This window comes from Cyprinus carpio, chromosome B10 (genome assembly GCF_018340385.1).
Source record: "Cyprinus carpio isolate SPL01 chromosome B10, ASM1834038v1, whole genome shotgun sequence".
Classification (NCBI taxonomy): Eukaryota; Metazoa; Chordata; class Actinopteri; order Cypriniformes; family Cyprinidae; genus Cyprinus; species Cyprinus carpio.
Genome location: NC_056606.1, coordinates 16,417,200 through 16,440,923, shown reverse-complemented (window position 1 = coordinate 16,440,923; position 23,724 = coordinate 16,417,200). Strand labels below are relative to the sequence as shown.

Genomic DNA, 23,724 nt, shown 5'->3' with positions numbered 1-23,724 from the left:
AACTTGCAGATTAAGGGGCGGTAATATTATAATAAGATCCCCTTTCTATGTCACAGGGGGAGCGAAATCTGACACGCTCATTTTTCACAAGCTTGCAGAAAAAGGTTAAGCAAAAAATTTACTTGGTTGTTCTTTTTAATGTTTTCTGGGTTGGTAGATGCACCAGGGACCCGATTATAGCACTTAAACATGGAAAAAGTCAGATCTGAATGATATGTCACCTTTAAATGTTTAGCAGTTTAATTTAATCAGTGTTTGTCTGGTCCAGTTTTGTAGTCTGTTATTGGTTTTATGTAGCACCGCGTTACTTCAGGAACAGTGCTTTGTTTCACTGTGTACATGCTGTATATCGTTGAAATGACAATAAAGTCACTCTGATTCTGAGCAGCAAGAATGAGTCCCTACTGGCTGAGCCGAAGGACCTCAAGGGCACAGCCACACAGCTCTGGATCAATGAAAAACACACTGGCATCAGTCCAGGCATGACTGTGGGACACTGAAACCTGTAGGACCGAAAATCAAGGTCCTTTTTTCCTTTGCTTGTTGTATCACAAGCACACACAGATGTAATATATGAGTACACACACAAGACCCTGAGACTCAAGTAATATTGTATGAGTGCATGACAGCAGTACAAACCGAACACCATCAGAGCATCAGGTTCCTATGGAAACAGATGAGCAGGGCTATCATGCTATTAAAAGCCGAAGCGCAGGTACATTAGCTCAAATGAGTCAAGAGCTTTGTAATATTGCTTCCTGTCATTTCAAAGGGAGTTTTTTTAGGGAGCACAAAAAAGCATATCAAAACAAGTTCATGCCGTTTGGAAAAAGAAATGAGGAGGACATAAACAACACCCAAACAGCATCTGTAAATATTCCCCACTGAAGATGACTATGATGGACAGAGAAAGAGGAAACGCTGGTGAATGCATGTCCGTAAAGCATCTCTGCTGCTGCACCAGAAAAATAATCAGTATCCATTTGAAATTCATATTTTGTATTCACAAATGTTACATTACAAAGGTTTAGAAAAATAAACAAACAACCTAAGCCTCTCTTTTGAATACTACTACTACTACTAATAATAATAATTATTATTTATTTTATTTATTTACTTATTTATTTGTTGCTGTTGTAGTTATTCATGTATTAATAAAACCTTAATGTAAAAAATTTAAAAATATAAATTAAAATTAAATTAAAATAAATTAAAAATTAAATACTAATATTAAATGATGTTAATTAAATTTTTTAAATGATGATTTTATTAAAGCCATTTTCTTCCAAAAGAAAGGTTAGGTTGTTTAATCATATTACTATTTATATTTGAAATAGTTTTTTTTTACCAGTGCATTTGAGAGAGAGAGAGAGAGAGAGAGAGAGAGAGAGAGAGAGAGAGAGAGAGAGAGAGAGAGAGGAGAGAGAGAGAGAGAGAGAGAGCGAGAGAGAGAGAGAGAGAGCGAGAGAGAGAGAACCAGTACGATTTTTAATGTTTTTTAAAGAAGTTTCATATGCTCATCAAGGCTGCATTTATTTGACACACAAACATACAGGAGAAAAAGAGTAGTAATTTACTGTTATATAACATAGCATTAAATAACTTTAGTAATTTAAAATAATGGTTTAATATTTTAATATACTTTTAAAATACTATTTATTCCTGTGACATAAAGCTGAATTTTCAGCATCATTACTCCAGTCTTCAGTATCACATGATCTTTCAGAAATCATGCTGATTTATTATCAGTAGATAACTGATACAATTTGTATTTATTGTCAATTATGTCTTATATTATGATGGTTGAAGCAGTGACAGAATGAGCAGTGAAGCTTTATTCTTCTTCGGCTTCTCGAAAATAAGAAAATATGCTCTGCCAGCACAAAGGTCACAGGGACACACTGATACCAGTCTGATAAACTACCATGTTTCTCATAGTGCTTTGCTAGAATCTCACCCGCTGGGATGCATTACTCTAACAAGAACCAAATACACCAATAAGAATTGAAATACTGCCACACTCGGATGCAGCTGACAGCACACACATCATCTCTCAACACCTCAAAGTCACGTAATCCACACCGGCACACCAGCAATTATCGCGCATTCATATGTAACGGTGAAATGTAGGTGAGGGAAAGTATCTCTCATTGCAAAGCCTCAAAGGAAAATCAATTTGCGTATTTAAAACAGTGTTTCCACCAGTACATCCGTACTACACACCTCAATGCTCTGAAAACTCTCACTGTTGACTTTATTCTGTCAAGGTCGACTTAAGCCTTCCTGACCTTTTGTTTCTGTTCCCCAGCACAGTGCCTTCAGCACATGGCCTGACAAACAATACCCACTTGTGTTACCGAGAAAAACAACAATCGGGTAAGATGGAGTAATCCAGCATCACAAGACTGCTAAGGCTGCATGAGGCAAGGGCTTGACCTTTGACCCTGGATCCTGCACACCGCATGCCATAACCCATTCAGAGAGCCAAACCATCAGAATCACTCAATTCACCTTAAATGTCAGTGTATCTACTTCAGTATAAAGCCAATTGATCATAACGATGACACATGCAAAGTACGAATGATTCATAGGAATGGCCTTTGAAAATACATTTATGGCATTGTGTCATATTAAACACAAATTTAAGAACAATATAATATTAATTAATGACAGAAAAGCCATTAGCTTCCACTAATGAGGTGAGCTGGATCACGATGTGCCCATTGTGTTAACCATCAATTAAAAACAAGACACCAGTAACCGCCACAAAAAGGACGTCACACAACTTTAAAAGGACACTTGAGGGCTCTGAAAAGCTCTCAGTCTCTCTCACACACACCAACACTGGAGTGCTCAAGCAAGAACTTTGTCCTATTGACCTTTGCCAGGGCAGACAGACAGCATATTTAACTGCACAAAACATCTATAATACATCAAAAATCTCCAGACCTTTAGCGTCAGCATCAACAATACAGAGGAAATGTCTTTGGGTCACAATCCACCAGCTATATACCACACATAAATACTGTGCCATCTTAGCCTTCCATAACTTAAATAGACTTTTAGTGTTAAATCTGTGTCTCTAAACCAATGGTTTCTGGAGAAAGCAACATGCATTTTCCCACTTTTCACTAACCAGCGGCATGGGATAAACATGGGTTTAAATTTAGCCTGTATACAAACAGATGTTTTACAGTTTAAATAAACAGCTTTGGCAACCGTATAAATAGGTCTTGTATGGACATGAAAAATAACATCTAAACAGTGTTATCATTTATGAACTATTATAGTTTTTTAATATTTAAATTAGCTATTACTTTTTTAAATTTTCAGAATTTTAGTCTAGGTTTTAGTCATTTTTAGTGCTGTAAAAATTGATTCATTGCGCTTAATCACATCCCCAAAAAAACAAAAAAAGTTTTCTGCTTACATATTTCTTACAAACTGTTTATATTTATGTGTATACATAAATACACACAAACATGTACACATATATTCATATTTATATATGACTTGTTATATACATATATTTGTTAAATATATGCATGTATGTGTGTATATTTATATATGGATAAAATTCTACACAGTACACACACAGATTTGATGTAAACACAAACTGTTATTTTGGATGCGATTATTTAATCATAATTAATTAATTCGGTGGCACTTTTTCTATTTTTTATTTAGCTAATAATTCAGACTAAAAACCAGTCTAGTGTTAATGTCAAAAGCATTAAAAAATATATTATGCATTATTTCTTTCTCATTCATTACTAGTGATTATTAATTGAGTTATCAAGTTGTAGCAATTTTTTGTTGTCTAACTGAAAGAATTGTGCTTTTGTAATTGTGTATTATTATTTTTTTCTATATAGCTATTACTATTAATTTATTATTATTTATTATTGCAGCTTCGATTTAATAAATCGAATACTTGAATGAAAATTAGAAATGTTGATTTGAAATAATACATTTTTAGCTTTTTTCAGCTTTACTTCAATTAACAGTTTTTAATGATTTCAGTTTTAGCTAACAATAATTTAATTTTAATTGAATAATTTTAGCCAACAACACTGCGGTCTAAGTGACCTTGAAATCCAATCTGTATGTTAAAAAAAGAAATACCATCAACTGCATGTTTGACATTAGGCCAAATTTTCAGGCATATCTTTGTGTTTTACATACTAATCTTGGATTGAAAAACTAAACACTAAGAGACACAAAGTGAGAGATTGTACTTCCGCCAAATGTGTTTGCCAGAAATCGTCCTTCTTGGAAGCCACACTGGAGTGTTTGAAGATCTGCAATATGGGCTCGATGTGAGCCCTACGCATTTTCTGAACAAGAAAACAAGCTGAACATAACATTTTTCTGTAATACGCTTACCCAAGACTATAGATCAGATAACCGCGGACAGTCAGGGTTGCTATGAAAATCCAGACCCCTTCAACAACACTCTACCCTTTCTACCCTTAACTGACGTGGAATTAAACGCTAGGTTGGTTTGTAGTGAGTGAAGACAGGACAAATTGAGGTGAATCAAGGACCATGACAGATGAAAATCTGCATAAAACTATATTAGAGGACATTCACTGCTGTTGACAGTGAATAATTCAAACCCGAAAACCAGTCTTGCGTTAATGTCAAAAGCATAAAAATAATCATGCATTATTTCTTTCTCATTTATAACAGTTCTAATGGTTAATACTGCAGTTATCAAGGAGGCTAAGCACCTGGGTGCTCTGAGACACTATAGATAGAGGTTCAAATCTATCTCTACTATACCTACAGTGGCAAAAATACCAAAATAAAGCTTGAAACTGATAGAAACTGACTCAACAAATCTACTTTTTTGTGAATTGTCCATTCAATGGGGCAAAAACATGACCACAAATCCCCAGCAAATGTAGCGACACTTCAAATGTACCAAGTGATAATGAGTCAAAGATCAGCATTCCAGCCCACAAAGCCGACTCAAATCCTCCTGTCTGGCTTATCTTTCTCTTCCAATCCGCAGGCCTGTGCTCTCCACACCAGAACCAACATAATGTGGGTCCTAAATAAACCTCTTGAGCTGTTTATTCCCCCAGCATGCAGCACAATGGCTCTGTGGTGCTGGAAACAAGAGTCTGAAAGCTTTCCCTCTCCTCCACTGCCTCTGTTCCTCAATCTTGTTCCGTCTCCTAAACCCTCCCCTTTCTGTGTCTCTCTACTGCCCTCCCTTTTTCAGTCTAACGCCAGACGAAGAGTGAGTCAGAGCGCCGAATACACCAGAGGGCATGTTGGAGGATAGACTCTTCACTGGTGCAAGATTTTACAGGGCTAGACTGAGCTGGAGCCCACTGCGAGACCCTGTGGCAGTCAAGAGGGATATGCATGACCTCTGAAGGGGAATTTAGAGGGTTGGTCCAACTTCCCCCCAACTGAAGGGGGGAGAATTACAAAAAAGGAAAACAGCATGTGGCCAAAAAGGCGAAAACAAAAGAAGGAAAGACATAAAGATTCAAGATGCTTAAAAGCGTAAAAAATAAACTAACAAGTTGGTTATTACTGATGTTTTTATGTTGTAAAATAAATGTTTTTGTTGTTGTTGTTAACCATATAACTTAAGGCATTTAACAAAAACCTACTAAAAAAAATCTGAATCGAAAGTGCAAAATTGCTAACTCATTTCCTGCAGAAATTCATATAAAATAAATGGATTGTTCCATATTATAATGTGTTTTTTTAAGTATCACATCATAGTAACACAATGGAACAGCAGAAATCACACAGAAACAATTTTTATTTTGTCTAATTTATAAATACCTGCTATGCAAACTGCTGGTGCTATCTTGTAACTAGAGGTCGACCGATTCATCGGTTTTGCCGATTAATCAGCACCGATAGTTGATTGGCTGAACAATCGGTTATGGCCAAAAATCCATGCAGATAGTTTTCCAGGTTGCTGGAGTGGCTGAGAAGGGTCCGCTGCCATTATACAGTACTAGAGCGGCCTCTAGAGGAGGCAATCACTAACAGCACGTGTTTTTTGTTTTGACACATGACGCTGCGTGCTGCACAGAGCAGGAAACTTCAAACGCGCATTTAAATGCAGCCGACAGAAAATCCTGCTGCGGAACAGAGCGCCATTCACATAGTTTTCCATTAAATTACATTATATTTGTCCCAAATCATTGTTATTGTACATAATGACTTCACGCTAGGCTATAAATTATGTATTGTGCTCTTTCTGTGGCTCTAATAAAGTCTGTATGCTACATATAGAGAGCTGTAATACAGATTGCACTTTCTCTTTCCCTTTGCTCTATTTTTCTAAAAACCAAACTTCAAACTCATTTATGCCACATTGTTCATTCTTGAAGCAAACTCCGTTTGGTGATTAAATAAACAGTTTTAGACCGCTGCTTGAATTGAACGTGATGCGTCTGGTGTGTGACTTCTCCTAGATGCAGCGCTTCACTTTTGCCCAATGTGTAACTTACATATATATATATATATATATATATATATATATATATATATATATATATATATATATATATATATATAGATAAAATAATCATGCAGTGTTCTAAAATAGAATCAAATAAAGTGTGAGAGTACACATACAATATCAATAATTATGTATGTAATTTTAATGCTATGGCCTTGTGTACTGTAGATATTTAAAGATGGCCATCTTTAAGCATGACTGTTGAAATTAAACAGTAAGGGTCTATTTGTATTATTAATGAAAGCACTAGAAGTACGGTTCCTAGTGTGTTCATTTCAACACTTAACTAATACTAATAGGCTACATTTTAAAATTTTAAAGTATCTTTTTTTAACATTAGTAAACTATGAAATAACTTTAATGATCTATATAATAATTAGTATTAACATGTTTATTTATTTACAAAGTATGGTTCAGTACTGCTACTGCTTTTTTAAAAATAGTAATGCACTGTTTTAGTTTTCATTTAGTATCCATTTTAAAAACAATCAGTTGATTAATCACTATCCTCAACTTTGAAACAACCAACCTATCTGAAACTTCAAAAAAAACAACCGTTCGAACTCTAAATCTGATATTCAAAAGATTCAATTGTGATTGTGTCATGATATCTGTCCTATCAAGTTCTTAAACAGCCTTTATCAATTGCAGAGCTCAAAAAATTGCTGCCCAAAAAAACTACATAAAATTGATAAATTTCCTGCATTTTCCAGATCCTGAAGCACTGTAGTTCACTTATCTTAGATATTATCCAAAAGTATTGTGGGTGAAACTCTTGCAAGATCCACTAAATTGCACCTCAGAAAAGAATATAAGCTTCATTGTACTGTATTGGATGACTATTTACCTCAAGTTTGAATGACTTAGATAACACACTACACTCATATTGAACCACTTTAGAAAACAGATCGATTCCATCTTCAGAAAGTGTTCATATTTTTTCTAACATAATATTTTTTCAGGCTAACACAGTCACATAGACCCCATAAACCAGTCTTTAGATAAAAAAACAAAAATACCAGCCGGGGTGAAACATCATTGGAGCCTGTTTAATTCTGTCCACATAGCAGACCATGCTGCTTTTAGCGGGTGCAGTCAGCGGGCAGGCAAAAAACTAGGCCAACATGAATTTCATATGACTCTTACCAAGCACAAGAAAGATGTAATGTGCATGTGTGTGTGTGGTGGGGGGTTGGGGTGGGTGGAGTGAAAAATCGGCAAATCCAACATTATATGCAGTGTGGTGGAGAATGCAATTGGCTGTCTGCAGCATAAAAAGGCAGTGTGTGTGTGTGTGTGTGTGTGTGAGAGAGAGACTCTAGTATCAGTGAAACTCTTTGCAGCAGAAAGCCGGAGTGTGAGCATGATCAGAGCAGGCGTGTTACTGCCCCTCTCCCGAGTCTTGTTCTCAATCAGAGACACATACTAGCGTCTACATATGTGTGGAGAACACACAATGAACCTGAGAGCCTGGATTCTCTCTCCAATAGCATACACACACGCTTGTCATTTATTGTGTAAATGTGCCACTGGTTAGGTGTGAAACACAAAAATCACTCTACCAGCAGCGCAAGCATCTAGACACATGAATGTGAGCACTTCTCCTTGAGCAGTTTGACAGAGGGACTTAAAAGCATATTTTTTCCTTGCTGCCCTTTTCTATAATAGATCCGTTGCTGTCTGGAACAGGCTGATGGAGAAATAAACCTCTTTTCTGAAAAGCACTGAATTAAAGAAATATGACCTTTTAGCAATGCTTCTGAGGAGATGGACATCTAGTCCTGCCTGCGTTGATGTGTTTGATATTACACAAACAACACAGACACTCACAAGAGATAGAAAAACTAGACAATTTGTATCAAATTCCTTTGTGTTAATGTAGTAAGAGAGGTATATGTGCGTGTATCCTAGAGGAGAGAGAAAAAAGCATTTGTTGTTTTGGTGTGGTGTCTGAAAAGGAGGGTGTGGTATATTAGATGCTGCTCTGAGATTACAGTTGGGTAAAAATATACATTTTCTGATTAATTGTGATTCATTTTAACAATTTTGAAACCAATGATTAAAATCACAAGATGCTCAGAATTTCTTGGGACATCCTAAATGATATGCTAAGATTTTTTTTATTCAGCAAGGATGCATTAAATTGATGAAAAGTGACAGTAAAGGCTTACTGACTCGAAAAGCATATATATTAAATAATGTTGTAAATTAAATAATGCTGTTCTTTTCAACTTTCTACTCAAACAATCCTGAAAAATGTATCACAGTTTCCACAAAAAAAAAAAAAAAAAAAAACTAAGCAGAACAACTGTTTTCATCACTGCTAATAATTAAAAATGTTTATTCTGCAAAAACAATTCCCTCATTTTCCAAGTCACCCCCTTGAATCCACATTGGATGACTTTTTAAACCTTGATCCACACTCAAAACTTTGTATTTCTGTCATTTATAATGTGATTCATAATATTAATCCAGACCCTCCGAATCAGATTAGAGGAGATTGGGAGAGGGACTTGCGTTTTGAGTTGCCTGATGAACACTGGGAACATATTCTTGAGCTCACTCACAACATCTTTATCTGCAAGACATGGCCTGACACAATGTAAGATTCTACATAGGGTTTACTATACTAATTCTAAACTTGCAAAAATATACCCCTCTGTCAGCGATGCATGTAATAGTTGCAAGCAATCACCAGCCAATCGCATTCATATGTTTTGGGAATGCCCTAAACTACTTGATTATTGCACTAAGATATTTAAAACTTAGAAAGACACCTTTGTCATAGATCTTGATACAAATGAACTTTTGGCAATTTGTGGGATGGTAGTTGATTTTAAGCTTCCAGTAGCAGTCCAAAAGGCTTTAGCCTTTACTACTTTACTAGTGAGATATCTCATGATTTTGAAGTGGAAACATGTTTCACCCTCTTCTTTTGATATATGGCTGAAAGAAGGGAGGTGTTTACTGGGGTATAATAGCGTGGAATGATAATTTAATAACATCAGTGTTGTTATCTGTTGATTTGATGGTCCATGCAGAAAAATATATAAAAAAGACATTTGGGAAAAGTTTCTTCAGCAAATCAGCATATTAGAATAATTTCTGAAGGATCACGTGACACTGAAGACTGGTATAAAAATTCAGCTTTGTCATGACAAGAATAAATTACATTTTAAAATATATTAAATATAGAAATTACAATTAAATCATATCAGTATTTCACAATATTACTGTTTTAGTTTGATTTTAAAAAACTGCAGCTTTGAGCATAAAGCTGCAATTTTGTGAGTTGTTTACAGCTGAAGTGTATTTTGAGCTCTGATTTTCTTCAAGAACATCTCATTTGGTGCAGAACAGCTTATCCGACTCATACCTGCCGATCACAGCTTCTAAGAGGCTTGTAATGTGTGGAGGTACATGACATTCCTGCCAAAACTGGATGTCTGAGCTAAATAGTGACAACTTTGTTCACTATCTGGGACAAGAAAGAGTTTTATCCAACTTCTCTGGAGATTTGATTGTGACACTGCAGTTTTGCATTCCCACATTCAACCTGGAAAATAACAACTTGCAAAACAGCCAAACCCTGTTATGTTTCATTCACAGCGCAACAGCAGTTAATTCAAAAATGAAAACGTGAACAGCTATAGCAATGAACACTCTCCAATATAAGCATTTGTATTTGTTTTTACCATTATTGTTCCCAAACTAAACTGATTTGCAGCTGAAAACCATCAAATCTATTTTCAATTTCAATCATTTCACAGGAGCAGGAGTTTGTTTATCAGATGTTCAGAGAAATGGCACAAAAAAGACCGTCTACTCAAGAGTCAGAATCATTCCATTCTATCCAGTTTATCATTTTATTTTTTGATTGTTTTTTTAAAGCTTACTCCAAACATGTGTGCCTTGTGTCTAGCCAAAAATAGATTCTGATTATTCACAAAGAAATTGGGCACCAAGTGGTACACAGAGTGCATATACAACCCATTACACTGCCTTCAGCAAAAAGTAGTTCAACTACACAAATGTTCAAACAGGTCTGTTCTTTTTCCATCATATTGTCTGGCTTCTGAATCTGTTCTGACCTTGCAACAAACACTCCCAGAGGAACCACATGAAGAAACAACTTGCCTGATCTATAGCTTACAGTCTAATTATAATATATTATACTATATATATATATATATATATATATATATATATATATATATAACTATATAAACAGTAATGGCTGTGTAGCATTTGACTAATTAATTTTCCAATGGACAGCTGTCAGCAACAAAGTAGTGTAGAATAATTCAGTTGAAATACGCTCCATATGGTACATGTTTCACTTAAGCTGAGGTTTGAATTCTGCTGCCGTCAAACACAAGTGAATTTATGATCAAAAATCTAACTTCAGTGTCAGATTCTGGGCTCTCATCCAGAAAGATTGGGCATTCTGGAGAGAAACCTTCCCAGTGTGGAGAAGCTTGACGATAGACGATACCAACTTATCTGTTTTGAAACAGCTCTGCAATAGCATTCAGATTACTTTCATAGAGAATCTCATTAGCAGAGATGAGAGTCACACCAATGAAGCTTCGTAAAGGACACTGAAGCACTGCATGAATCGCGGCACAATGGCACACTGGCTCCAAAATTGGCAGGGAGATGATAGACTGGACCGACCTAGAATTACACTACAGTTCTTTTCTTAAACCCTCTTCTTTCATAACGGCCTCTCAATATGAAAAGCTCTTATGAAAGGGGGCACTGCCTAAGTTGCCATTTTATCAAGTGGAACGTGGCAGCCATTTGAAATCCAAACAAAAGGTCAAGATGAAAACCGTGGGAAAGGAGTAAGGATGATGTTTGTGTATCTAGCCCAGACTGAGGAATCTGCTGACATTTTTAGCATTTTCTGCACTGAAGTTAAGGGAATATGTGGTAAAATGTGCTAAAAGAAGCTAAAAAAATTGAGACAAATCTAGCCCAAAGCCACATTCACGCTAAGAACGATAACTACATTCACATCCACACCAATTATAAGTGAGCTATTTAAGATCAAATGGATGCTTCTTTCACTGATTTTATCATTCATCAGCTGGAAAAAATAATTCTGAAAGTGATCCCAATGTTATTATTCCACTGTTTCGTTATCAGTATAGTTGTATTGGTATTGTGGTGTGGACTTGAATTAGAAAGATTATTAAAACTTGTGGTTACAGTTATCATCCTTGGTGAATCACTCTTAACATAACGTCATATCCAGGCACAATGTGACAAAAAAAATGATAAATCCCATCTGTTCCATATTAATATGGGACAGCGACAAAAAACAAGGCACAGCAAAATCTCGAAATAGCACACATTTGGCAAAAACATTACAGTGCAGATCTGTGACACCACTAATAGTTCAGCTTTTGAGAAAACGTTGGATGCAAATGACAGCAACCATGGTGTGGACAGGAAGTGCTGAAAGCCCCCAGTTGTGTTCACCATGGGTGGCTAACAGGACATTGCTTTAACAGAAAACATGCAAAATAAGCATGATGGTGGCAAGGTTTTGAGGGAAAATGGTTCATAACAGAGAAAGAGTTAGACCACAAATATCACACCTAAAGGAAAATGGGATCACGGGAAGTACATATAACAGACGTTGAACTACAATCAATAAAAATGTTATAGCTCAAGGTAATAAATATTGTAGTAAATCTGCACATCAGGCATGGTCATGTAGTGCAACATGATTTTAATCAATGCTGTGTCCTTGCTTTATGTCCATCTGCCCGAGGACAAAATATGGACACAGCAAGCTGTGAGACCTGTCGATGCTCGGCCTCGTCCTTCCCAACAAATCAGACACATACTGAGTGATGAAATCATGACTTTGTGTGCGTTCATCAAACTTTTTGTGAATGCATTTTAATGTACCACACATACTTCAGACATGTTGAGCTCTGATGTTTATTTAGGTAATCCCACATAATTTTCTATCTAGCAATGCACTGGCGATACAAAGCAATCCTTCTGCTTGTACTTGGACTGATCATTTTTACATCAAAACTCACAGAACAGATTATATGACTTACTGCATAAATAAAATTCTTCACAGAACTGCCAAGTGATGAATTGTGTGCCTGAATACGATTTATCAAGCACTTCTGTTCAAGAAAAGAGTGGCCCTTGCACCTTGTTATGAATGCAATCTATCATTATACATTGCTCGCAAAGCATTCTTCGTGTCAGACTGAAAGTATGGATCACTTCCATCTACATAACTAATGACTGAAGTAAATGATGACGAATGCCAGGAGCTAAACCCTGCCTGTATGCACTTTGGCTCTGATGAAACCGCCAGGTTTAATGAAATTCCCATCTCAAGGTCTTCACAAAGACAGATGTTACAATTCAAGCTCAAGCATTTTACATTTAAACAGAAAATTTGGGCATACTGAAGGACAGATTTTTTTGTTACAACAATAGCTTCTAGTTACGTCATAGTGATTTTAAAACAGATTTACCATTTAATGGGGAGAAACGTTTTCATTTCAGGGAACATCTGATTGGACAAAACTCTTTGTATTTAAAATTGTACCATTTTTTTTACACTCATTTTTCTGTATTTTTGGTCAAATAAATGCAGACTTGTTCAGCATAAGAGACTTCTTTTTTAAAAAACATCCCACAATTTTAAGTGGTGTAGGGTACATCTACATGCCTATTTTCTCAACGTTTCAGAGAATACTAGCATACACACGACCTCAAATCTAATTTACAAGTACTAAAAGCCACAAACTACAATTTACATTTTACAAGGCCTTTAACTCAGCTGTAGCAGAGGCAGAGAGCACACATCTCCTGCTCTCTGCAAGCTTTTAGCGTTGAACGATGACGCAGCACTGTCACAGGTTAATACAGGCACTTTCATTAAAGCAAGAGATCAGTCTTACAGTAGGGGGTAAAGAAGATTACCACGGCTTTGTTCGCATATTCATTAGCTGCTGTCACATCTGCTGTATCTCTGAAATATAAAAGTACAGTAAACGATCAATTAATTGATTATGCGGCTTATCCGATTGTGAGGGCCTGATTTTAAATCCGCTTCTGTATTGTTGTTTAGTTCTGCAGACAAACAAAGTGATCCTATAGGCTACCTGCACTGTGCCATTTCACGCTCCCCTGTGCTCTTCTGACCTTAGAGATTACAGATCCTGTGGAAGGAAGGTTTGCATGCTTTTTGTGTTACGCTTTGCTGTATCATACCATTTAATGCATGGTTACGTCCTGAATGAGACTGAATGAGCGATAAAGAGCTGTGCTGCCGTCTCTGTGGCCAACAAGGACTGTTTGTGCTGACTGCGCACAGCATCCTGACCTTGGTGATTCTGCAGAGTGGAAGTGAATAATGAGATGATCCCTTTGGATGGACAACAACAGCTCAGACACAAGACAGCGAAGAGAAAGACAGAGGGAGCGAGAGATGCTCCTAATGTGTATTTATGGTCTAAACAGACACCTCAAAACGCTGCCACAATCGTTAGAACATTTAGCATCAGGTCTTGTAAAAAACATGTATAAAAGAAAAAAAATCATATTTTTTAATGCATTCCAATCATAATATCTCTTTAGTTAAAGGTGACATATCATGAAAACCTGACCTCTGTGTTTAAGTGCGATAATCGGATCCCTGGTCCATCTACGGTACCAACCCAAAAAACATAAAAAAGAACAAGCCAGTAAATTTCTTTTGGTAAACCTTTCTCTGCAAGACTGTGAAAAAACAATTAATGCTTTTGATAGTAAAAAAAAATTCTTACCAACAGAAGTATAGCGATATAATAAACAAAAAATATATTGCATTATGCAACCTTTTCATTGTGGACAGATAAAATGCTTGACACTAATTGGGTCATGATTTAAGATTTTGATGATTTTTAATACACTTATACACTTGCTTAGTTTAAAATATTTACTACTTTTACACAACAATAGCTTTAGTGTCAAACGAACTACTGTGTAAATTCTCCTGTCCAGATCGCAAAGCTGATCCAGTTGGCTGGGAAGAGATGACAACAGTTGGTATGGTGGGAAGCAAGCAACAAAATCCCATGGTGCCGTTTCCATCGCAACTATGATGCTTTGCTAATGGCAAGGGAGTCTAAACGTCAGCCCCTCTGTGGCAGTCTGGGCATGTGTGTGTGTTACGTGAGGAGAGAGGAAGAAAAGGAGAGGGGGAAAAAAACGACACAAAAGTGAGCAGATTGGCTCAATGTGCCTCTCACAGGAGAAACAGAAAGGCAGGAGGTGAAGGACGACCACACACCAAAGAAAGGCAAATAAAATTACTGTATCATAAACAACATTGCAACTCCCTCGCCGTGCACCCAAATTGCCACTAATATTATAATTGCATCCTACATATTTCCAGTAACCATGTAAAGTAAACTGGAATTAATGTAATACAGTACAAGAAGCAAAAAGACGAAGCCCATTTCCTGATTTATCTGAGGGTGAACTCCGCAAGATTGCAGCTGCGACTACAATAGTAACTATGTCAGTTCCACAGGGAGCTGTGAGCTCTGCATACAGTCAGTAAAAGTTAGCGTGTGATCCACGCTAAATAAAAGACGCTCTGACCCTACAGACATAAACAGAAGTGCTTTGAAAATAGACCAGTGGTAGGATTACAGTAAGAAATTGGGACTTAAAATACATCTGGTAGCTAAGCTGCTTGTAATAATCTAAAGCATGTGTGTTTTAAAGTACATTTGCATGCTAGCGTGTTGTCTGGCACATTATAATGCAGCCCAACTGCAGAAACTGCCCTCATGAAGAGGGTCACACGCTCTTACAAATAAAGGTTCTTTAATGGCATCTACGGTTCCATGAAGAACCTTTAACATTCATGGAATCTTTCCATTGTACTAAATTGTTTTTCACATTAAGAAAAAAATGGTACTGTTCACTGAAAGGTCTTTTGGGGAAGCCAAAATGACTCTTCTGAGGCATCCCTGTGAAACCCCCCCTTTTGAAACCTTTATTTTTAATAGTGCAGAACACTCTTTCATCCGTACGCCAGATCAAGACCAGTCATCGCTTTTCCAACACCTCCTGTGTGTGTCATTTGTTCTGAAGCCTGGTGGCGGGATGCCTGGCATAGCACTGTAAGGCCACGAGGTTGAGGACAAGTCTAATTACATTCAGGGTCTAACAGCAGTGCTCCACATGTGTTCTCTGGTCTGAATTTCAATAGCAAGTAGAGAGAGAAATGGGCTTTCGAATCTAGCACACTTAAATTAGGCCTCAGCGTTGAGAAACTGCCAGGAACGAAGCCTACAAAAACAATCCTTCATATGCAAACTCTTCAAATGCTTTCAAAAGGAGAGCAACCAAACCAAAGGCGAATCTTTTTTCCTGAAACGAATGAGACCTCTCCCAAGACCTTTTGCGGAATCGCCAATTAATTAAGGTGATCGGTACATCTGCTCTGCTAAATGGCATTCAACATCAATCGATATTGGCTGTACTCAGGCACAAGCCACGGTTTCAGACCAGGCTGAATAATACATAAGGTCTACCCCACCTACAGTTGTGTATCGGCGTTGTGCCAAACGCCATGCAATGCTTCTCTCTTTCTCTAGTGCACAATGTTATATGCTTTACGAGCAGCATTTTATCTTACAAAACTACTTTCTTGTAAAAAATATTTTTAAAAAACTAAGAATTTCCCTTTAGTGAGCATTAACGACTGATGGATTGTGGCGACTTGCAGTAACAATAATCTTAGTCAATATGGTTTTTTGAAACTATTTATGCGCATTTCACAAATAAATCTCCATTGCGACTGAGGCAGCCAATATGTGGTCCACAAAGTACATCATCACAATCAATCCATTCCTCCTCACTTATGCAAATCAATTTGTTGCAGTACACCATGTTTAGGAGAGTACTGTGGTGTTTTTGTTGAGTTAGTGTTTCACGATAAAAGTAGTTACATCCAAAGGGCCTTTAACCCCAGTGTATCCTATCATACAGAACTATGCATATCATATGAGGGGTAAATCTTATTCAAATATATGTATATTTGGTTCAAATTTGATTAATGGAATAATATGTTAAATGATAATACTGAAAAGCTAGAATTTGTTATACACAAACCAGTCTAATGAACAATACAAATATTAGATTTTTAAACATCTATTTCGTTATAAAAAAAATGTGCTTACTTTGGATTTAAGACAATGTCACAAAGGCCCCAAATGCAAAAAAAAAACGCCTATTTCTATATTTAAAATGAGTGTCCAAAACAACAAAAGAGCTGAGTGGATGGTAAGTGACCTGTTTAAAATGTTCATCATCCACTTTCATATTCTTAAAAGAGAAACATAGCATACAGTAGAATTCTCGTTAGTATTTCATCCCAAACTAAAACACTGAACTCTATGGAGTCACGTGACCCGGCAGCAGCTCCAGCCAGGAAGAGATAGAAGCGGCTCTCCGCTGTGCTGCTGCGCTACTCTCTCCAGTTTAAATCGAGTTGGCTCGAGGTTTCAGAGCACATCACCACTGCAGCAACCCCCACCCTCCTCCTCATCCTCCTCCGCCACCTGCTTCCACATGCACAGCTACAGGAACTCTGCATCCCTGCGCATAGAGCAACTGCTGCAGCATCCCTTCAGCGGACTCGACACCGGCATGTTTTAAATACCCAGCTTTCTAAATTAATGATCCAATGGAAACTCCACGACCGACGTCTTCTATTACAGAGAAAACGACCTTATCGCTGCAGTAAGCACTGATTGTGACCATAAATCGAACTCTTACGGTCTATATAGTGCATATAATTACACAGCAAGCGTTGTAAACATGTTTTGCCAAGTCGTGGAATGGTTGTGATAACATTTAATCCTACGACAAATGTAGAGATGCTTAACGTAATAAATAAGTTTTCACAACATTGCACAAACATTGGTTGCTACACTGTAAAGAAAAAATCTGTGACATTTACGGTAAAATACCAGCAGCTGTGGTTGCCAAAACTTCACCGTAAAAAAATATGGTAGCAACATTTTAGGATTTACAGACTTAAATTCAATAAAATATCGTATTTCATTAACTGATGTAATGTTAATAAACCAACATACTGAAGTACTTACATCTGTTTTGAACCAATGTAATGCACTGATAACCACCAAAAACTGGTGGTGATGAGAAAGTCACATGATGAACCAAAGCTCATCACAAACAGCTTTTCTACGAGCTGAGAAGGGCAATACCTACTGTATGTATAGAAGGTGTCATTCACACAAACACTAAACCCCATCATGGTGACACGCGATACTGAAATAATGCAATAAACATTAATTTAACAAAATTAGATGTAAGATTAAACCCTAATGTGCACAATTGATAAGAAAAAACTAAGAAGAAACATGTTATTTCAACACACATACAAAAAAAAAAAAAAAAAAACATCAAATTTGAAGTGTCATGCAGGGAATTCTGGGAGTATCAATTTACGTTTTTTCACTGTAAATTATACAATGACTTTTTCTTTTTCACTTCCAAAGGCCAAATTCACTGAATATAGTATGGAAACTTACTGTTAACCAGTTAAAATGTTTTAACTGTAGCATTTTTACAGTCTTTTACTGTTAAAATCATTTTTTTACAGAGTAGCAAGTGCTCTTCTGCGGTTTTAGGGGCAGATACTCTATATAGGCTACTTAAAAATGTTAGCTTACACCTAAATGTCCTCAAGATATTATTCTCACGAGGCATTTTCCAAACTTTTCAGACATCCTGAGGTAAAAGTGTTACCTCAGAAAACCTGTACTCTTGTCAAACTCTCTGTGTGTTCGCAGCTCGGTTTCGTTTCAACCATTCAAACATCCATTCTTCCATTCACAAAGACAAAACAATATCAATAATCACGATGAAATGTTTGTCATTTTTTCACACATATCTGCCACTGAACTAAGCCAGTTTGTAGGCTAAGCTGAAAAAGACGTTCTACGTTCTGACGTCTCATTGAAATGTAAAGATAAAAGCATTCCATTTTGGAATTTTCATAGTAAAGAGCCCATACTGACGTTCTAATATTCGAGGTGTGTTTTTTGGGGGGTACTTTCTTCAGTGTGACGTTACCTGACTGCAACGTTATGGCATGTAAAAACGTTTGGTGCTTGCTGTCAACCTGTTTCCATTAGTATCGCTTTAAGAAGGCCTGGCTCAGCCAATTGTAATTATTGATAAGGACGTCAGTAAAAAACCTCTACGTCCCTTCCTTCAAAACAACGGTCCTCCCAGCATCCCATGCAGCGCGCATTACTGAATCTGTGTTAATATCTTTTCGAAGCCGTTTCATAACAAGAATTCAGTTAAAGCCCGCTTTAATCCACCTCGCTCACCAGCCTGTGGCCTCCATGAGCAAAAACAGCAGCCATATCGACACAGATGAGGATATAACAGGTGCCAAAACACAAACAGCATACCATTACAGCTTAAAAATAACAAGCATCACAGACGGCACGTTAACGCGCTCTGAATATTAATTACACCCACACTGCTGTACATCTATGGTGTTAATTTATCCATGTACCATGGCTGCGTAACATCTACGCACCAGTCATATTTACATATCAAAAACCGAATCCATATTGGGAAATATCGTTTAATAACACAAGACTTATTTGAGTATGTCGTCTAGGCGATAATTATGAATCTAACAGCATATTCTGCTAGGAGAAAAGATGCATTCCCTTATTTGGCGAGTCATTGTTGCAGGCCGGCGTGTTGATACACTGCAAATAAACGCAGCGACCACTCTGTAATAGTACGCTGGGAAAATTAATTCTGACGTTATGTGTGCGATATTTTGTCACCTAAAGCGAAGCTGGCAGTGATGAATCTGACTGGGATGTCAACAAAAGACAGGGTGACATTCCTCCAGTGAATATCTCTGGCTTTAGTGCATTTGATCAAGAAATCAATTCTCATATGACATCATCTTATGCGCGCTAAATAAAACAAGCGTTCAATAGACTCTATGCAGATGCTTACCAGATTTAAAACTGTCTCCACGATGTCTCTGTTGCTAACCTCCCCGACCTGGATCAAACCGATGAGCACGGCGAATTTCATCTTGATATTCCGGATCGGAACCGAGGGGTTTATCACCCCTGCCGGTAGAACCACGGCGCCCGATCCAGACACCATCATGTCCCCGGTAACGGAGCCCGTTACGACTTGCTGCCCCGAACCCGGTGGTGCTGCTGGTGGTGCGGGGGCTTCTCGGTCCGTGAGCGAGGCGGAACCCGGTGCCAAAACCGGTTTCTCGCTCGACATTTCCGACCCGAATCCCAAAAAGGAGCGGTCGCCTCGGTCTCACCTGCTTTTGTATCACCAAGCACTGAGCAGCAGCATCAAACACAGATGAAAAAAGAAAATTCTCGATCAGGTGTCCTCCTCCGCCGAGATCTGCACATCCAAACCCGATGCTCGCGGCCGTTCAGAGGGAAGCACAGGACGAAATCACGTCTTGCGTTTGGCGAAACGGTCCCTCTCTCCTCCCGATGTGAGCCGAAGATCGGTGCGGTGTCGGGCTGTGTTGTCTTTCTCAGGACGCCATATTGACGCCCCCTGTCTGCGGGAGCGCTCACCACGCCTGCGTGCTGCTGCCCGCCTGTCAGTCAAAAGCTGGGGACCAAGCAGGAGCACGTGCGCGCGTCCTGTTAATAGGTGTCCCAGGCTCCAGCATTATGCAAATCAGATAAATATAATGTAGACTATAAAATTATAGCGGGATTATTTTGGACCGGTAAACAGTTGTAAATAATGTCTTTGTCCAATGATGTAATCATAATGTGACGTGCTCTCTGACTCTTTCACTTAACTTGAATTAATATTTCTCAGGGGTTTTTTTTTAAATCCATAAACGCATGCATTAAAGTATTGGCTGCCATGAAACAACTGTAACTGACCATGAAAAAAAGGAGAAAAATGTTTGTTGTGAACACACCTTTTGTTGAAGAATATATAGCCTACTGTATATGTTATAAAAATAATTAGGCTGTATATGTGACTCTGGACCACAAAACCAGTCATAAGCCACTTTTTTAAAAAATATATAAATATTTGGCTGAGATACTATTTGAAAATCTGGAATCTGAGGGTGCAAAAAAAAAATCTAAATATTGAGAATACATAATATACATCTGATTATTATTAAAAAATTAAGTTTTTGAAATTTACAAAATCTCTTCATGGAACATGATCTTTACTTAACATCCTAATGATTTTGGGCATAAAAGAAAAATCGATAGGCTAATTTAAATAAAATCTAAAATAAAAATATGAATATTTTTTTTGAATAGATGGTTTCCAATCATCCAATCATCTGTGCAGCTGGTTTTTTTTTTTTACCTTTATTGTTACTGAGATCTTCAACTGGACTTTGAAATAAGTGCAATTTGTGAAAACTTGCCTTTATTAAATTGCATTATATCAGCCACCCTGTTCTAGGAACCAGTGCCGGCCTTAACCCACATAATATGAAGACTACACACAAAAACATATGAAGAAGTTTTTTTTTTTTCTTTTTTTCACTATGCCTGCCATTGAAGAGAACCTTGCTCTTGTGATGATTTAATTTTAGCACTGCAGCAGAAAGCTGTGAATGGGGACGTGAGCTCTCCTTCACTCAGAAGGACACGAGTCCTGCATCATTTTGGCACGAACCTGGATAGCAGTTTAAAGTCAGGCTGAATGAAAGTGAGCTTTTGCTAAGCCCTCTCTTCCTCCCCCTGTCCCTTTCTTTACTTTTCTCTCTCTGTATCTTCCTCTCTCACTCACCCATCCACTTGCATCCCATTCTCTCAAAATAGAATGGATCTTTTATTATTTATTATTATTATGATCTTTTATTATTTATTATTTTTTCTTGAGAGCAATTGTAACATGGAAAGCAATTTCCCCCTGGGATTAATAAAGTTCTTTGAATCTTGAATTAAACAACAAGCTATGCTGACATACAAAATTCTTATATAAGGGTCTGCTATAGGAGACAAATCCTAAGACAGCAAAACTAAGAGATATTCCTCGCTAGAGCTCACACTTCCCATTCAGCTTCTCATTTAGAATTCTGGAACACTTTTAAGAAGCTGATTTGCAGATGTATAGATCATTCACATGTATAGATCATTTGATGTTTGAAGTTTTATTAGACTTTCTTTTGCTGATAATTTCCTAATTTACATAAGTCCCTTTTCTATCTCTCTTTACCAGCAATCCCAGCCCATGAATGTAGGATAAAAAATGTAAAGAGATACAATTCCTTTTTTAGTGGAGGGGAGATGAATATATGGAGTGAGGGAGAGGAGGAAGGGTGGAGAGGGGGATGGGCTCTGCTCAGAGGAGGAGGGGAACAGAAGGGACCAGCAGCTGGATAGTGAGGAAGAGTCTTCAGCCAATACAATGGCTGACAGGAGGCTGAGTCTGCATTCACAGCTTTACGTCCAGTCACCAGACTGGAAACCTGCTAAACTCAGAAGACATAACCAGCAGTTAAACTGCTTCTAGGAAAAACAAAAACAGATATACCAGGAAAAATGCACTAAAGAAATGCAATACAATAAATCTAATCAATATGATTTTTGTTCAAACATTTATTTGGAGAAGCATTGTATAATTTTTTTAATAAACTTTAATAAACACAGTAGCAAATATATGATTCCGAACCGGATTCCTAGACACACTCCAGAACATCTGCTATCATTTGGAGGGATTGTTTAAACCTAAAAAAAAAAAAATCTTAAAGCTAAAACGAAGCATCGTTTACAACCCCTTCTGAAGCATTTCGGAAACAAACAGCTGGGCTTTATTCATTGGCAATTGATTGGATTGTGAATAGTTGGCGTCATGTACTGAATCAGGTGTTTAAAGAGAAAGGTTGAAACGTGAAAGCGATTTGTGATGTCAGCTGTAAAGGAAAGTTGTTTTTAAAGGTGGAGCAAAACACAGCACCACACATAACAAACATGTCATTTCTAACTCTACAATATATATATTAATATCTACATAATATAAAATAATATAATAAAAAAATCTACAATATAAATGCGAGAGAATAAAGTGCAAATAATATAAGTAGAAAACTAGACTGTACTAGATCTTTGCTATATATACAGTACCAGTAATGTATGTTATTATCACAACACATTAAACAATCTGATAGCCACTGATAGAAAAGACTTTCTGCTGTGCTCAGACTTGCATTTTGGTGAAATCAGTCTGTGACTGAAGGTGCTGCTATTGATTATGGAAAAAGTTAAATGCTAGTAAAGTGAATAAGGTTTTGCGTTTTGTGTACCACGGAAGACAGATCGTCATACAGGTTTGGAACAACATGAGGGTGAGTAAATTATGACAGACTTTTCATTTAAGGGAGAAAACTATCTCCCTAAAGAGTGAAGCAGAACTGCTTTCCTGTTGAGGAAAAGTTTGAGACATGGCCTCTCAGTACGAATGCACTGGTTGACTGAGAGAATGTCATAAATGCATAAACATACAGCACTTCTCTACTCCACATCTTCTGTCACAGGAGAGGAAAAGCCCCTTTATGTCCATTTCAGGGATGAAAGAAGACTTCAGAAAGGAGGAGGGAGCTTTTACGTTTAAAATAGCTGCACCGTTCACCACTCGCCCACATCTCCCTGTTCCCATAGAGCGCGTGGGTTTGACAGACAGGTCTGTTCTCAGCTGGACTCAGAGCACAACAACAGGGGAAAACACAAGAGCTGCTAAAGTCCATGAATTACATATTCAAATCTGAGAGAAACACTCTTACTGTTCAAAGTACCAGAACGTTATTGGCATCTAGGTCCATGAAGAACCCTGTGACCAGGTACTTCATGGGGTAAAAAGTTTGTTTAGAATTTTTTAAAAATGATCTTCACACTAAGAAAAAAAAAGGTTCTTCAAGATTTTTTTGGGAACTAAAAAAAGGTTCTTCTCAGTCAAAAATCCCATCGCCAGTCTCCATGATATCGTTTTCCTTGTGTACATGGCAATGCAAATGCACTAATAATATAGCTGTGGTGCAATTAAGTAGAATTAATCATCAGGGCATCTTTTGGTGCTGGTTTTTAATTTGGTCCAGAATTCAACACATTCTAGTACAATATATCACGCATATGCCCAGAGATTGTAAAACATAAAATATAGGCATCAAGGGCTTT

General features: G+C 37.4%; 1 protein-coding gene across 13 annotated transcripts in view; it reads right to left on the bottom strand.

The window, feature by feature from the left end:
• The window catches only part of nbeaa (neurobeachin a), a 114,320-nt gene extending 94,127 nt beyond the window's left edge, over positions 1-20,193 (bottom strand). For all 13 annotated transcript variants that reach the window (XM_042732872.1, XM_042732873.1, XM_042732879.1 and 10 more), the window contains exon 1: positions 19,550-20,193. In XM_042732872.1, coding sequence (XP_042588806.1) covers positions 19,550-19,834 — 285 coding nt within the window. In that variant the 5' untranslated portion in view covers positions 19,835-20,193. The remainder of the gene's footprint in view (positions 1-19,549) is intronic.
• Between the last annotated feature and the right edge of the window lie 3,531 nt (positions 20,194-23,724).